Source organism: Amyelois transitella, chromosome 8, assembly GCF_032362555.1.
Source record: "Amyelois transitella isolate CPQ chromosome 8, ilAmyTran1.1, whole genome shotgun sequence".
Taxonomy (NCBI): Eukaryota; Metazoa; Arthropoda; class Insecta; order Lepidoptera; family Pyralidae; genus Amyelois; species Amyelois transitella.
The window spans coordinates 6,217,299-6,235,419 of NC_083511.1; the positions used below are offsets into that span (position 1 = coordinate 6,217,299).

At 33.0% G+C, this 18,121-nt stretch overlaps 1 protein-coding gene across 2 annotated transcripts in view; it reads right to left on the reverse strand.

The window, feature by feature from the left end:
- LOC106136933 (monocarboxylate transporter 10) overlaps positions 1–18,121 on the reverse strand; it is a 96,008-nt gene that overhangs the window by 22,283 nt on the left and 55,604 nt on the right. The window contains exons 1-2 of one of the 2 annotated variants that reach the window (XM_060945458.1): positions 16,434–16,613; positions 2,568–2,996 (exon numbers count right to left, since the gene is read on the reverse strand). The exons of the other annotated variant lie outside the window; for it this stretch is intronic. Coding sequence (XP_060801441.1) covers positions 2,568–2,916 — 349 coding nt within the window. The 5' untranslated portion in view covers positions 2,917–2,996; positions 16,434–16,613. Of the gene's footprint in view, positions 1–2,567; positions 2,997–16,433; positions 16,614–18,121 lie in introns of those variants that run through there. 2 annotated transcript variants of the gene reach the window in all.

Sequence of the window (18,121 nt, forward strand, 5' to 3'; positions counted from 1 at the left end):
GGAAAAGTTAACATGAATAACAAAAAGATTTTTCATTTAAAATCAAGAGACGACGACGACAAAAACCTAAACAGAATCAAAAAAGAATATGACAATGTTGAATTCCCTGCCACATCGCGCAGCCTTAATAACTCCACCCATATAAATTACCCGGACGTCCCAAGCCCCAAATTGTTGGAAATGAATGCCGGCGAAAAAAATGTCCGGAAAAAATGCGAAAATTATAACCACGTCACCACCGCACCTTATCGCGCCTGTCACCGAACCGAAACATATTAAGCGCCCTTTAGATGATAAATGTACGAGGTCATATCACCGCCAGATCCTAATAAACGATTGCGGTGATTGACAGTGGGTTGCCCCTTAGTCTGACGGGAAATCATCTCCAGTCTACTGCTTTTTGCTAATACGACGCGATCTGCCTGCGTCGCAGTCAGCTTTATGCCTTTGGATATGTTGCTGAAGCAGATAAGAACCGTAATATTTCTCTTAGGATGCTTAGGATCATAATTGCCACATAAGTGAGAGCCACTGATAGATTAGTAAAGAATAGTCAATACAACAAAATTTTCTATACGTCCGGTAGTTAACTTATCAATCAGTTATAGATAATTTGTTACTTTGACTTCAGGCTCGATTAGTAATTAAGAAAATAGTTTGCGAATTGAGGTAAGTAAAAAAATTTTGGATATACACTTAACAAGTTGTGTGTAGTTTTAAGTGCAATCTAAAGCCGAACATAGTAAATATAATCACGTCTTTTTCCCTTAAGGTTAGTCACAGCTAACAAATATAAATTGTCAGGTTGCAAACCTATTGCCTAAGAGAAGAATCCCACGTTTATTATTTAAAGTAAAATATTCTAAATTCACCGATGATACTTATGGAAACTAATTGAAACTTCGTTAAACGACAAATTAGGACGACGTAGGATGAGAAAGTATCAAAGTGTTGATACGCTAATAAAACACGGCTGGCTATTATGGCAAGTTTATTTGACAGATATAAAAGATACGTACTAAGCGCCATTTAACACCATTTTATCGAGAAATTGACTTATAACGATTCTTATGTTCAATACCCTTATTTATTGACACTTATTATCTTTTCAAATGCTTTTACTAGGTCTAAAGGAATGTATAATATTGCGTGGACTAAGAATATTATATGATCACATATTGAATGCATGTTACTGAATGGATATACTTCAAGAAAGAAATCAAGAAAATTTTAGATAGACAACTGAATAGACTTTGAATATCTGAAGAAGGTCATCAGATATTCAAAGTCTAGTCAGTTGTTTACAATGATTGCTAACTTTCCTTATTTAAATTATTAATAAATAAATTATGAGCACAAGAAAAAAAGGAAAAATACACAACTATCCTTATTGATATATATTATACTTACTTATTGAAGCCTTATGACAAAAGGAAGTTATTACGAAGGGATGGAAGAAAAGGGTACAGAAAAGTGACCACATAAATCACAAACAAACACGGGTGTGACATTCAAGGCCAACGATCCCCCAAGATCCTTTTTACTAAAACAAAGCCGATAAAATCCTGTTCACGCTGATATTGATAGAACAATTGTACATATGCGAAGATTTAGTTGTGAGAAATTCTGACTTACACTGGATATGATGCATTCGTTTTGCAGTCTTCGCAAAATTTTCTGCTTCACCAACAGTCTCCAAATTCGTGTTTCATTTTCTTTTTATGTAAAAATGGCGACTCCTTGCAAACTTTTGTCAAACGATGCTTCATAGGAATAAACAAAATGTAATAACAGAAACCATCTGTCTATATTTTTTATATTCAACTCGCGCCGTAACTTTCAATTTGTCCCGGCATTAACTGGATATAGTAACAATAACAATGCTGGGCCCGTGAAAAATGACGTCATTTTTCTTCAAGTAAAATGATCCCTCGTATTGTCAAAGTTTGAAAGGCCTCGTGATTCACTCAAGTGTATTTGCATGCGTAGAGAAAAATATTTGAACGTGGGAAATCGTAAAAGCGTCTACGTGAGAGGAGCGTTGAACCACAGGAGGGGATACTATTGGGGGACAAACAAATTACTGCACCCGGCGTCATGTCTAATCTCCGAAGCGGAATGTTATGGGCGTACGATTCCCTAAACTTTTGCAAATTTGTATCGGATGACATTTTTTAAAGTTACAACACGCCCACTGCACACATGTCAGAGTATTGTATCGAAAACTCTTCAGACACATAAAAACTTTAATAAATGTACTTTTTCTGATGTCAGATACCAACTTTTCTTTCAATAGAAAAGTTATAAATAAATAGAAAAGTTTTAACTTTAATAAATAGTGGAAGGCTAACGGCCAATAAACATTCCCTAGCTCTCTCTGATTAGAGGCTAGTAGCATTATTTTATCTAGACGTGTGATTTATTAAGCAAATCTTTCTAGTTGTAAATTATATGATGTAGAACAATTTAGAGATATGGTAAATTTTACCTATTAAAACAAAAATTAATCTAGATCAAGTGTAATGACCCGTTAAATGCACCATATCATCACAGATTTAAAAATGTACCTGCTTGCATGCGAACTTCTGGTCCGAAGCGTTTGATGGCTTCGACCGTGAGCACAGCGGATGCTTGATGGAGGCCGTGCGCGAGCAGTTGGGCGATGGTAGCTGCTGCAGCGACGCCCCAGCCCCACCCGCCTTCCGGGTAGTAATGTCTGGTGAGCGTGAGTAGCTGGCGAGGGTCTAGTTTGGCCTGGCGTGTGGGCGCTGCTCCGCTGGGCGCCTCGAGGACCAGAGGCAGCGACCTGGTGCGCAGTAGCGGCGCGCCGCCCGACGACCAGGACTCTTCCATCAAGGCGTGCGCGCATCGTGCGCGGCACGCATCACCCCCGCACCAACAAGCACCCTCGCTCATTCATGTCCGATCACTCATTATTGCACCGATTTACCAGTAGTATTTATTTATAATTGCTGATTTTTTATTTTTGTCGCACTCTGGAGGAAAACCAATCATGCAAACGCATATAAACCTTATTATAACCTTATACCGTTATTCTATTTCTACGATAAATTTAAGTTTCATGATGAAAAGTGATTGATGCGAAAGAATCAATTTAAAACAAAATTTTGAAATAATGAATGGACACCGCTGACATATTAAAACGGGAAAGAATTTATTCAGTTCAAACACAATCGTGATGTTTCATTTTACTCAAGCCGACCATAAAACATCTAAATGACGCAATAAAATCCCAAAATAAAAGGCTGCGTATCAAAGGATAGTGACATATGCTGCGGTGTGGCGCCTCACGATAGAAAAGTTACCCTCTCTTAACATAAATCTCATTGGTCTCAAGCACAGAGCAAGGAAGATCGTGTCTTTTTAGAGCTCTGTGGACTCAAGTGTCACTGGCCTGAGCATTAAATCTTAGTGAATATCCCAGTATTACTCAGAACATTGTTCAAATGTAATTGGAGACGCCATTTATTTCGGTTTTAAGACAAACAATCCTTAAATCCTCACGAGTTAATTTTTTTCGTTCATGTCTCGATATAATTTAAAAAATGCGAATTTATTTTATTAAAACTGAAGCATCCCTAATTTCAAATATTTTGTTTAATTAAAACTATGCAACTATGGTGTATCTGCACGAAAATTAAGTACTGCTAAGTTCAAAATAAGTAGTAGTATACGGATACTATATAGGGCTACGGAGCCCTAAGCAACGCAGTATTTATTTCATTATAGTCGTAGGGTTTAATAATAAATAAACAATCTGCTTAAATTATACTCATAAAGATCATTCCGTTGACAGTTATAATGAAGATCATATTGCGTGGATTTCTTTAGGTCAGCCCACCGCACGATTCAGAGGCATATAATTACGCATTATTATTGACTGGCTATTGAACTTCAAAAGGCTCATGATAAGCGAATAAAGTTTTATTTACATTGCTTTAATTGGATTTTATTGCATTATGCCTTACATCATAATCACTCTTCATTATGTCTGAATTCAAAACTGAAGTAGTTGAAACGCAAATTGATTGTACATATTGGACAAATCGACGCGTGCTCTCATCCAAATTTGCAGTTAAATTAATTGCATTGACTTTACAAATGCTTTGACTTGTTGCAATTTTATATTTTAAAATTCTGCGAGTTATGAAACATATGTATGAAGTTTTATCTTGTAAAATCATTAACGAGCATTAATATTCCAAGATAAAAATCAAGTTCGTTCCACCGTTAGTACATTTTAACATGTAATGTTTCACAAACTTAATAATGTTACAGTTATGGCCTGTTAAATGGGACGGAAACTGTGAAAAGATGGTTGATAGGCACAAGTTGCGGAGATCAGGCGGAGCCGGGAGATTAGACCCGTTCTTGTTTGTTGTTGCCGATTTATCGCCAACATTATCGGGACACATAAAGTTGTCTTCATATATACTGAAACTTGGTTTATGTAGTTATAATTTTCGGAGATTGATGAAAGTACTAACTGTATTTTGTAGATGGGGAATTTGGGTACATTTGTTTGTGGAAGAGATATCATCAAATACATTTAGAAATTATACTAATAATAATTTATTGAATCTTTATAAAATTAGTAAGATATAGTGACTTATAATAAAGTCACTTATGTTAAATTGTCATATTATTATACTTATTTTATAAAGATTCATTAAATTATTATGATTATAATTTCTAAATGTATTTGAGGATATCTCTTCCACATGAAGCACAAAAATATAGTATAGCCTGAACTACATACATACATACATATAGTCACGTCTATATCCCTTGCGGGGTAGACAGAGCCAACAATCTTAAAAAGAATGAATGGCCACGTTCAGCTATTTGGCTTAATGATAGAATTGAGATTCAAATAGTGACAGGTTGCTAGCCCATCGCCTAAAGAAGAATCCCAAGTTTGTAAGCCTATCCCTTAGTCGCCTTTTACGACATCCATGGGAAAGAGATGGAGTGGTCCTATTCTTTTTTGTATTAGTGCCGGGAACCACACGGCACTGAACTAGGGTGTAAAAAATACTGGATATTCTCTGCCCGATCTAAAACAATGTGTTTTAGATAAAAGTTAGCAATTTTGGAGGGCATTTCTTTTAATAAGTTAAAGTCAAGACAAGAACAAGTCATAACAATAAATATAGCTAACCTCAAAAAAAGGAAATTGATAGACACAAATTAAGTAATTCTCATAATTTCGCTCTCGCAAATTCGTTTAGTATGAAACTACCTAACACCAGACCTAGTTTCACTCAGCCGTCTGATCAAGTGACAATAAAATTTTGTTGCGTCTGCCTTCCGGGTTTATGAGACTACTATTAAATTGGGTCCATTCTATTATCTTGTATGAATGGCTATATAGCCATTTATGTATGTATGTATGTACATACATACATACATAAAGTCACGTCTATATTCCTTACGGGGTAGACAGAGTCAATAGTCCCGAAAAGACTGAATCGCCACATTCAATGGCTATATAAATACTGGAATCTTGTTCTTCACGAAGTTTAAATACCGCAGAATATTGACTACTGATATCAAATAAATATAAACTTAAAAATACCACTATTAAGTATCATTTAAGAAGTAATTCTTTTGCAATTCCTTATATTTTACGATATATTCAATTATGATATCTACGTTGTGTTTCATCGTGAGGCAAAATTTTTATTTATTCACAGATTAATTAACGGAACATTTGGGATGTTCATTAATGTCACTTTTATTACTCACATATCATTCTGGCGATTGTGAAACCAAGTCCTTTCTACAATAAAAAACAAATTGGTCGAAATTTTAAGTAAGTAGTCGAGCTTAAAAAGCCAGATTTGCATATCTTCCTCCGGTGCGGGTCGGAGAATACCTGTCTTCACATCAACAATAACGAAATATGACTTCCATTTGTCGATATTTATAACGACGATAAAAACATGTGTTCTTTTGGATACGAAAATAATGAATCGCATGCACAAAATACACGGGATATCATTTCAGTAATTAGTAACGTGAATGCGAATAAAGTACTTGAAATGGCCATTGTGAAATTTCTGGCCTTTAAGAAGATTCTCAGTTATGAACCCGAGACAGTTAAAGATCTTTTTTATGAGCACTAACAGAGGTTTACTCGTTTTTGATTGCGGCGAATTTCGTCCAAACCCTTATTAAGAGATCTGTCGCTGGCATTTTGCTACTGCTTATTTTTACTTCAATTTGATAAGCAATGTTTTAAATCACTACTACTTAATAATTGTATTAATGACAAAAAAGTATGAATACCTATTACTATATTGATTGTGGTCATAAGGCAATGTAAGGGAATTGGTTATTTGCTAAAACATAAGGTTAGCCACACTTTGTAGGTATTATTTACATTTCATAATTAAAAAAAGATAAATTATTTACTTATGTAGTTACTGAATCTAGAAATACACATTGCCTGCGATAAGACTTATAATATAAGTCATCGGAATGTTTACTTTGTACAAATTGATGGGCCGTTAACATGTTATAATGTGATTGTTACGAGTTCGGATATGGTTCGGGGAGACAGAAATGCACTATTTGGTTAATTAACACAGTCATTTACCACACATAAATGTCAACTTTAACACGTAACATAATTCTTTCGAACCATTTCATTTTAGAATAATAAATTTAGAACAAACGCGAGCTATTTTTTATGTGTGAAGAACGATGAGTTGTATAGGGCCCGGTGTCACTAATTTGAGCATAAATAACATAAAATCGGCTACTGCTGGTGTAGGGTTCCGTGTATTCAATACCTAACCTGTGCATACGAAATTGTATATTTCTTGTTAAAAATAACACGGGAAATTCAAGATTTGATATTTAATCACATCATATTAAGGAACAGTTATTTTTTTCTAGAATTTTTATATTTTTTAAGTAAGCGTCTGTTGCTGATTCCAAGATTTCAGAATTTATTTCAACCTTTTGTCGTTGAAATACGAAATAGTCGAACTAAACACTTTGAAAGTTCCTATTTGATTCGAGTAGTTAGGTTAGAACTTCCCAGATCAGTACTGTCTGCGATCATTCAAACGTAGAATAAATGGGTATCTTTTGAATAGGCATGCAACATTTTCACGTCACTTACCATCAGGTGATATGCAAGACAAATGCCTAAACGAATATTGAATTTAAAAAAGAGTCGAATTTGAGAATCAACTATGATTTAATTACTTAAATACATAATACATATTATATTGAATACGTACATACTTTATTGAATAATTATTATGTGCGAATTTAGCGCCACCTCCATGTGTGAAGTCCTCACTCCTCGCAAGTCGCAACGGAAATATATTTTAAATCGGGTTGAAAAGTCTAGGGTTAAACCCTATGTTCATTTCTAGACTTTTAATTTTTTATACGCAAAATTTTAAGAAGATTGGTTCACTAGATAACCCGAGAAAAGATAACCAAGAAACAAATAAACTTACTTTCGCATTTATAATATTAGTTGGGATTAGGATTTTTACATTAATTTGTGAAAGCAGAACGAATGTTATCTACAAATAACCTTAGATTGAAAGATTTAATAATAAAATTTATATGTATTTATATTCCTCAAGCTTATGATCTCAATGCAACTGCAATTAAGTTCTTAGTAAACAGTACAACTATCACGTTAGGTCAAGTTGGGTTCAAACGGTTTATGAAGCCTTGGAATGTAATTATAAGATAACAGGATCCCTTCAATGGAGTAGCAACGGCTCAAGTTAACTGCTAGTGAGTACCGTGAGATCTTAATGACTTTGATAAACTTTATGTACTGACACTGCAACACTTGTCTGGAATTCATAGTACGCATATTTACATTGTTAACACTTTCTTTGATAATCAATTCGGACTTCAGGATCCGCATTACTTCCTTACGTTGTTTCCACCACTGAACTTTAAATTACATAGTAGAAAGTAGGTTCGTTAACAACCTGATATTATTTTTAAAATAACTACCCATGTTTTCAGAATTTCTATTCAAGATTGTTTTATTTATCTTTTATTACTGTTATGTTTTATTTTCGTAACGGTGAGGATTTGATAAAAAAGAGAACGATACACTTTGTGAGACTCATTCTATTTGGACTTAAAAATAACCTCTACCAAGTTTACGTACACATATTATTTACGTACACTTTTATAAAAATTTCTTACAAAACATATAAAATATCGAGGTTGTAGAGAAAGAATACCCGTGGGACGAAATTTCCCTCAAAGACCACAGTATGCTTCGGTTCCTTAAAACAGTCAAATAAAGATACAAAAAGTTAGCATGTAGTACTCGTACTCTTGGGGTCATCACAATTTTTCTGAAGTATAATTAACTTTAATAAAAAAAATATTTGTCTAACAGTAGTCAATAAATACTCAAACCTAAAAAAGTTAGAACATGTGTACTTTACTAGACATGATAACAAATGATATACGAATAAGAAAATATTTAAGTAAAATGATACTTATTAGGTACCATCAATAATAATATTACAGAAATACAATATTTAAAATATTATTTATTGTTCTTAATAGAAACTTCATTTTCATCTTTGAAAACAGAAAGTACCCAAATGTGAAATTTAGGTACTTTCTGTTAAATACTACCAAAATAAAATAGAATGTGAGAAATATTTAAAACAATAAAATTTCTAAACGTTTTGTCTATAACCCGTGGTCATAATGACCAACCCTGTTTGTTATGCCCGGGTAGAAAATAGAACGCCCGACGAATTTGTGTCGCACATGTCCCGTTTGGTTCATTGCAAATGACGTGAATGAATTCATGCATGATATGCACTGGAAGACTTGCATTTGGGTCGATGGAGTACTTGCCCATTACACCAGCAATGCATAGCATGACATGAACAATCGTTGTTCGCGTATGAACGCTAGACCCCACATCCTATTCCGATTTGTTTTAGTTTATCCTCGACAGTTTGAAAGTGTTATGTTGCTAGCTCTTTGTCAGCAGGTTTATTTCAGAGGTTGACGATCGGTCCCCTCAGGAACATGATTTATGATGCCTACTATGATAAACTGTTGCCAGGGGTTAGGTAGTCCAATGTGTTTCAGCAATGTTTTTATGTATATTATGTAGTTTAGATTTGTACATGGTCGACAGTAAAATATCCAAGGCACCCAAATATAGCTATAACCTTTTGGCTACTAGCTTTATTGGGAAAATATCTTTGCTTTCCTTATTAGTTTCACAAAGTTTTTACGATCGGCTGCCCGTATTACACCAAGCTTGGAAAATTTTTATACACGGCAACATATATGATTTTCTTTAAATATGATAACGAATGTAATTTTGAAAAATGAAAAATTTTAAATCATTAGACATTAAACCTTTAATTTTGAGTTTTCATTTAAATAATATCTCTTACTGCAGAACAAGAATGCGAATACAATTACCTACTAGCGGTTTTCATAATTCGCCTCAGTTAACGTCGCAACCGTAATTAGGCTGTGTGACATTTTGCCGTTGTCGTGTATAACAACTCAAGTCGACCCATTTTAGCATAACTGGAATTTTGCACATTTTATGAATGAAATGTTGACGATGCCTGCACTGGAAGAGGATTTATTAACTTGGTTTATCTGAGTTTGCATGATAAAAGAACTTTTGATGTGCTGATAGAAACATGAGGCATCCCATTACAGAAACCGTTCCAGGTAATTCTGTTCCCGTAAACAATCCAATCTTTATTTCAATCTTTGAACATACGGCTTAAAAGATACCAACCTGGGCCACTTTCCATATACCAATCAAGGATGGATGGCGGCACACCTATCTACTAAGCCCACAGTACTTTCCTCACTTATAATTATAATTGTTATAAAGTAAATGATAAAAAGCTGGCTATAGGAGTGGTATAAGGTAATTCTAAAATTGCAAAAAAACCAATAATAAATGTATCACCTTTCCATATTTGATGTCAGCATATTGGTAAGGCACCAAGTGAAAGTAAATAATGTTGTACTTATTGTATGAAAGGAAAAGGTGACTGACATATCTATCAACACAGTCGATACCACTAAACGAATTTGGCGTACAGATTGTTGACATAGTCCTACTGTGAAGAGGTATTATTACGCGAGCAGAGGCAGGGCAAAAGCGAGTGTAGAGTGCATGATTTCAGAGCACACAATGCTTTAATAATAACAACATTTAATGTGATAATTTCTTATAAGTCTCTTCTACGCAAGTAAGCAAGACTCAATTAGCAACTAACTAGTTGTTTCGGTACAAAAAACATAACAAATCTCAAATCAAGCAGGGAAGTAATTACAAGTTCATTGGCAATCAAGTCCCATTAATTCGAAGCGGATTAGCTACAATAACAAAATTTTATTACATCACACTCTTAAGCTACCTACTAGTTTAAGTAGTGCTATTACTTTTGTAACATTTGTTTTTTATATAAAGATTTTTAGAAGTTCTTATTATTTGACTAAAAGTGATCGAATGTGGAAATATTTTTTTTTTGCCAGCCGTTTAAAAAAAGTCTACATGACATATGTAACTTTTCGGATCTGCGATTATCTTCATCAATAAATAAAGTCCTTATATTTCATACCTACTTAAGGAACTTTTCAGATGCATGGGAAAATATTTAAAAAATCAAAGTTTCACATTAAACAATTATCAGCTTTTAAGCTGAAAATTTTATTAGCTTCAGCTTAAAGACGGACTTCGAACTTATTCTTACTTCACTGTTTTTTATTGAAAGTCACTTAAACGGGCAAAATTTTTAGCATCATCATGATGGGAAAAAAAGAACGATTTTAAACGATGATTCCAAAAAGAACTGGCTCAGCATAAGAAGCGCAGATTTTAACAAAATATACAAGGTAATATCTGCGCAAGAGCTCATTAATCATACATAAAGCTCTTAAACGTCCAAAGTTTGACGTCTTACATTATTTCCAGTTGTCGACCAACGGCGTTAATACCATGTTCCTACACCGGACAGGCACCTCACACGAATATATTGTTTATCGCGCTTTTAGGGTTGCAAATCTCGAATAAGAAAACGAAATTAAGTTGGAAGCGTTTTATCTTTCGTTCGTTCTTATGTACGTACGTTACGTACTTACGTACACTTGTTAATTTAACAAAATATATATTATGAACTTTTCATTTTGATTAGAACTTACCGAAATTGGAACCTCTTAATATCTTATATCTATCAGAGAATTTGGTATTGTTTTAAATGTAATATTCAATATTATTTTGGCTTTCAAATTAATTGAAATTAAACATAAAAAATCGATATTTAAATTTCTTGAGTGAACAATAAAGCATTTACTTACTTTGGTCTGAAAAAGTATTCGGAACCTCGAATGGATATTATTAACAATATACCTACACTCTTAGTATTTTATTTTATCGACATTGTTCTCTGACACATAAAATTGCGGTTTTGGAGAATTTATTTCATTGAAAAGCACCCGTGTAAGGCATCGAGGGATGATCGTTTTGGTCCATTACAATAACGAAAATTATACCCGAAATTTCTCAGAAATATTGCAATTGAGAATTGCAATCAAAGAAGGTCTGAGAATTCAAGATTATCTTGATAGGTATTGTTTAAGTAAGGAAGTGCGATTTCTTTATTGTATGGATTCCTCTTTTGAATTTTGATTCTCGGTAATTACTAAATCTATGTATATAAAAAGCAGCTTAAAAAAGCCTTGTACTAAAAGCAAGCATATCTTTAATACGTAAATTTATTATAATTTATAAGAATGCAAATAGCTTTTACGTAAATGCGAGATATTTTTTTTTTAAATAAAAACTCATATTATACTTAAGTAAATTAATAAAATCTACCAACCAACTCTTTCGGTCTAATTTTTATTAAATTCAAAACATGTGTACTCCTGTCAACGACTAGTTAATTAAATATTAATTTTGAATAGGTATAACAAAAAAAGTCACATGCAGTTACTGAAGTGCTCTTCGTACAATAGCGAATAACCGCAAGTATAGGTATGATACCAATAATAATAGAATTGATTCATAAATTTCATTTTTGCGACACGAGGAAGTAGAAAATCACTATTCGAAATTATAATTTTCTAATTCATTTAAGGATTATGAGATGAACAGAGACAGAGAAACGAAGCTAATATAACTTTATAGATGACCGTTCTAGAAGTTCAATGGCTGAGACCATCAAATTAATTTTTATTAGTTCTTTGATGGCAGAGTCGCAAGGCCTAATCAAAGCGACGGGAAAGTGATCCTTTACGACATCGAACAATGGATCATTTGTAAAGCCCCGTTAGAGCTTTGATTGCAGTGTGGTTTATTGGCCTATGTAAGAGATATATGGATCATTTGTTTGAATAGCTTTAAATGAAATTCATTAAAAATCCACACAATTAAATATAAATTTACTATGTGAAAAGGTTTTTGATTTTTAATTATGAAAGCTAAAAAATACCTCTTACAATCGCATACTTCTTATTAAACAAGATAAATGTAAATAAACATGAAACAATAGTATTAAAATTGAAGATATAATGTAGAAAACTGACCCTAAGCCCTAGTTTAGCATTACAGCGGAGGATGCAGCTTGGGAACATGCAAATGACATTACTTCATCGGCAAAATGCATTTACTAATATCGGCAAATACAATGAAAAATGTAGAATGGTCGGAATATCCAGTATGAGATACTGTGTCATGAGATTTGCAATCTCTTACTTTTATCCATATAGATATCAGTTTGTCACAATCACAAGAAGGAGTTTGCAAAGCTGTGGACCGAAAGGCTGGACGTGATCTGAAATGTTTGGAATTGCCTATTCACGATTTCCGTCCATTTTCCCAACTTTTACACTAGATCGCACTGGCTGGCACAAAGTTATGGGATCTTTGTCGACTACTGTCCCTATTTTCATGCAAACGAAGCTCTTCAAGAAAAATCAGCAACGGTTTTGAATTTATTGTAACTTAAACGAAAATAAAATAAACGGAAGGATTACCCTACACATTTTGCCTTTTATTTTGTAGTAATAAAAACGATTAGAATTAATTAGTAAACTGAATGTCCATTTTTCTTTTCTCCAGATATATTTAGTGGAACGGAAGGAGCTTCAAAGTGCAGCATTTTGACTGGTGGAATGTTTGGGGAGAAAGAAATGGGAACTAATCACGAGCTCCAAATAGTACGTATTTCGTCGCTTTCTGTAGTTATCTTTCAACTGTTTTTGTTTTAGCGTTGTTGTAAACTTAATGGTATAATACGAAATACTATTATTTGAACTTCACCAATTTAATCCTTACGTAAGGGTATGGGTACTACACTGAATGCTTAATGTAAACAGTGTTGTTGTAAGAAATACATATTTTGTTAAAAGTCCGTCATTTTACTAAATTATATCTATTTCTATTTTTAAAAAGATCTGAGTGTCATATGCAATTACATTATAAAAGGAAGCAATAAAATTGATTGATTTAATGTTTTTTTTTTCAGAAGAGAAGCAGTCATTTTATTTACTGAAAGGAAAAAAAGGTAAAACATATGCTTGTGGAAACGTTTCTTCAGTGGGAAATATCAAAAGACCTTCGAAACTAAATGTTTCCATTATTTGATAAAAAATATGTACCTACTACATATCTATTTCTCGCATATATTTTTTTAAATTTATTATCTTAGCCAAATTCGGCCAGGTATTTCTGCTGTGTTAAAAAATTATAAGTTTCCTAAGTCCGTACGGAGAAAAGAATTCAAAGTTCTGCCTAGTGTTCCTAGGTAACTTCTGAAAGTCTGAGAGCAACGGAACTAGTTTTCTTTTAAATTGTATATATTATTATCAGAGTTGTTATTCTAGAAGTAACCATTTTACCAACTTGTTTACGACGATGTCCAAACAAGAAAAGTTTAAGTGCTAGAGTTTGTCTGAATACAGGACAACTCGTATTGAATCTAGATAGGTGAAATACAAATGTAAATAACCATCACAGTTGATACGTACAAGTTTCGATATTCCTTATGTAAATAATCGCAATATTAAAATTTTAAGGATATTTTTAAATCGCTTATAGAACTAGGGTGGTAATAAGTTTTACTACATAAAGCCTACGTCGTGTCTCTCTTCAAGCAAATATTTTTTTACTTTTATGTCTATCTTAAGATTGGAAGTGTTCCATATTTAAAATCGATTTTCAGACTGTTTAAGACAATCTAACTTATTTCATTTCCATTTCTTCCGGTTAAAAAGGAAGGTAAGGTTCGTTTCTCATTTTTTTTTTTTTAACCTGGCAATATACTAAGTCGTCTAATATTTTTTACATCAACTTGAGAATAACTAGAGAAATAGAGAAAGGTTTTTATAAAACATAAATCTAATTATGGGTAGATATTTTAAATCAAAAATGTTTTTCATTTCCCACTCATTTTCAAGCTTCGTAAACGTAGAAGGTAAAAAGGTAACTTCATGTCAATTACTGACAAGCTCCTACTAGCATCAGTTCAGGAACTAACGAATATTAGCAATTCTGATAGGCATTAGTTCATCGGCAGTTTTATTGAATTTTTCCCGTTGTGCCGTCGTCAGTGAGGATCTGCGTTTGGCCATGGTATGGTCAGCAGAGAACAACTATCTCTTTTATAGGTAATAAAAATAATAGGTTAATAAAAAAAAAAACTAAAAAGATATGTCATCCTAAAAATATAAACCATATTTTTATTAATAATAACTAAAATATGAATCGTATTTTATAACAATAAGTATTGTATAACAATAAATCCCATCTTAAATTATAAATGCGAAAGCAAAATAGTTGCTTATTCTTTTGTAACATCTTCGCGGGTTATGTAGTGAATTAATCTTTTTGAAATATTAAATATTCCTACATAATTAAGAGTCTGGAGACGGACGAAGGATACATTTCATGCCGGTAAAAAACTATGTATAGCTTCCGTGGGATTTGAGAAAATCCTGTATTCTTTTGTAGGTAGCGCTAAATCCTTACATTACAGCTTCTACCCGCAACTTTACAGCAAGATTTAACGCCACCTACAAATGAAGAAGAAGGAAATAACTCTAGTATTTCCTTCTTCGTACCTAATGTCTTTCTCCGTACTCCACACATCATGTACCTATGTCAAATTTCATGCAGATTGCTTGGTTTAACTGTGAAAAAGTTATCAACTAACAAACTCACTTTCGTATTTATAATATTGGTATTAGAGTATACGGTATTAAGTCATCAATGGAATTCATATGATTTTGTCTTGGCTTTTACTAAAAAGTACAAATATGGCGGACGTATGTGCGTCCTATATATATTTTCACTTTTTTATTTAATGCAAATTTAATCCCCAACTTTTCCACAAGTTACGTAGCATAAAAATAAAACGTTATGAAGGTAAAGCTTTACTAGTGGTTTACAGAAGAACTTATTGGAAAAGTGCTGAGAAACTTTAACTGAATAACTACTTACCTTGTTTTTTATACTTAAAGTTTTAGTAACAGTAATATAAAATTATGTATTCGTTTTATTTCAGTTACCCCAATTAAATTATCATAGAAAATCTTTTTTTATTGACATATTTTAGAAAGATTTAGAGCGACTCGTCAAAACTTAAATTGCTTGCCATTTGGAAAACATCAGATAAATTTTATTTATTTACAGTTTTCGAAGATCTATAAGTATGGCTATAACTGAGGCTACCCAAAATATTAAAAACATATGAATTTAACCCTTAAATAGGGTAAATCTCTTCTAGTATTTATGTAAACTATGTAATGTAACTGGTTTAAGTAATCTAGTTGCATATATATCTTCTTGCTTGAATAGTAAGGCCGTGCATTTTAATGATGTTGATAATGTTTTGAAAAAATATATATTATTATTACGATATAATTTCAAAAGGTTTATGTGAGAAATTTTGGCAAATATTAAAAAAACAAGTAAAATAATTTTTGATATTGATTGATTATATAAGTTTTTTTATTAAGCAGGTTTTGGGGTCGTTATTTTTTTAATTGACTGAATTTAAATCGTGTTTAATTTATTGACTGAGACTGTAAGTGATATTGCAAAAACACTACATTTGGTCAGTCCTATACAGCGATTTATAAGTCAATATAAATCAATATGAGGACATTGCCGTTCGCATGCGAGCATAGGTGAGTTCTAGTTTCTTATACCTAATTGGGAACGATGACTCATGCGTTTATAAAAGTTCAAAAATTGATTGGCTCATGCATGTGGGGACGGAATAGGTGAAGTGAATGTGAGCCTCCAGAGTAGACGTAATGCACACGTGCTCGGTCGTGATTCTATCGGCGAGCACGACCCTACCTAACGACCATGCCGGACCTCGGTCCACGGCCATATGTTCAACTTACACACCGACCGACAATATGACACTTTTCACTTTAATTTTCCACTTGTCCGAAGTGTTAGAACCGAGTCCGCGTTACGCCGTGACTAGAAGTTAGCGAAGTTTCCCAAAGTCGGAAAAGTTCGGGCGATGTTCCGATACGAAGCTGCGAGCGACGCCGGCCGTGGACTAGCGCGCGACCGTAGCGCCTTCGTGTACAGCTTACACTGATTTTTTGTTGGAGGCATCAGGCATTGCTTGCCGACGAACGTCGAGTGCTCCACATTCAACGGCCAGAGTACACGGCACTGTGCGGCTATTACCCGACCCGACGCGGAACACAGCCTCCGCAGCGAAACCTTCGCACTTTACAACTTCTGTATCTAGCTGGATTGCTGCACTTACCTGTCGGGCAACGTGTCTGCTACAATTACGAACTATTACACTCTCCCAACGTCACTTGTAGCCAATACAGCCAATAATAGCTCTTATTAGTTTCATTAGTAGAGCTGTTTGAAGGAAATTACCATGCGCTTAAAGTACCTGCTGGTATTACCACGTAAACGATGTTATTTGAATATTAAACGGTATTATGGCAAGTTTGTCACTGCTAATATTATGCAAATGAGCAATTTGTTGAGTTACAGGAAATTTCACTGTTTATGTACAAATGCGATACAATTTAATCATTTTGTTATATAAACAAAACAGTCATATTATTATGAAAAGGATCGTTGAAATTTATAGGCGGTAATTAAATTATTTTACTTGACTTAAAACAAAAACTGAACTGGCAGAACAACATTAAAAATAAACCAGGTCAGGTATATTTTGTCATTAGGGGTAAGTGAACTGTAGGTGTGGTCTTATCCTCATTCATATCTTAAGTTTTGAGAGATTCTGTTCATGTATTAGCAAATTATGTTCCTTTTTAACTTGCATAATTTTTTTAGGCTTTTATTTAGACCTATGAAATATATGTTTATTTCAAATTATGTACAAGAGTTAAATAACTTAAAAAAGCACTATGTATTAATTTAGTGTAAGTCTAAAATAAAGTACCTTCATATAAAATTTCCTTTGAAATTATATACAAGAGGACTAAGCTGCTTTGTGACACTCAATAACCAATATTAAGGTCGACACAGCCAATTGTAGCAGTGATGTATCCATAAAAGCATCGGATAACATATATCATTCCTAATAATAAGCAGTAAGATAGTCTGGTTTATAAGAATGAAATAGATATAAGTAATGATAGTCATTATTAGAAAAATTAAATTATAGTAATTTTAAGGCACCCGGATCCTAAAGGGGAATCTGTAAAGTTCATAAAAATGTCTACCATTTTTAGTACGTAAACTGTAAAAAACACTTACATGATTCAAATCTCAAGTAATATTATATTAAAAATAAAAATTTAATATTAATAAAAAAAATATCTTATCTATCTCAATATAATTTTTTTTAATATAATTATATTTATTCTATTTTAAAAATAGAAATTTTTTTTTTTTTATAATGACATTTTTTAAGTTTCAACTCGACAAACAAAAACTTTTTTATAAATACACCAAAAAATATTTAAACAAAGTTAAGGATGTGAAAGCTAAAATAGAAAAAAGAACATTTATTATATGTAACTTAAGAAGTATCTAATTAAATGTTTTGTCATTATCATTGGTAGCACATCTAAATAAAAGCAGCTTCGCTCTAGAAAT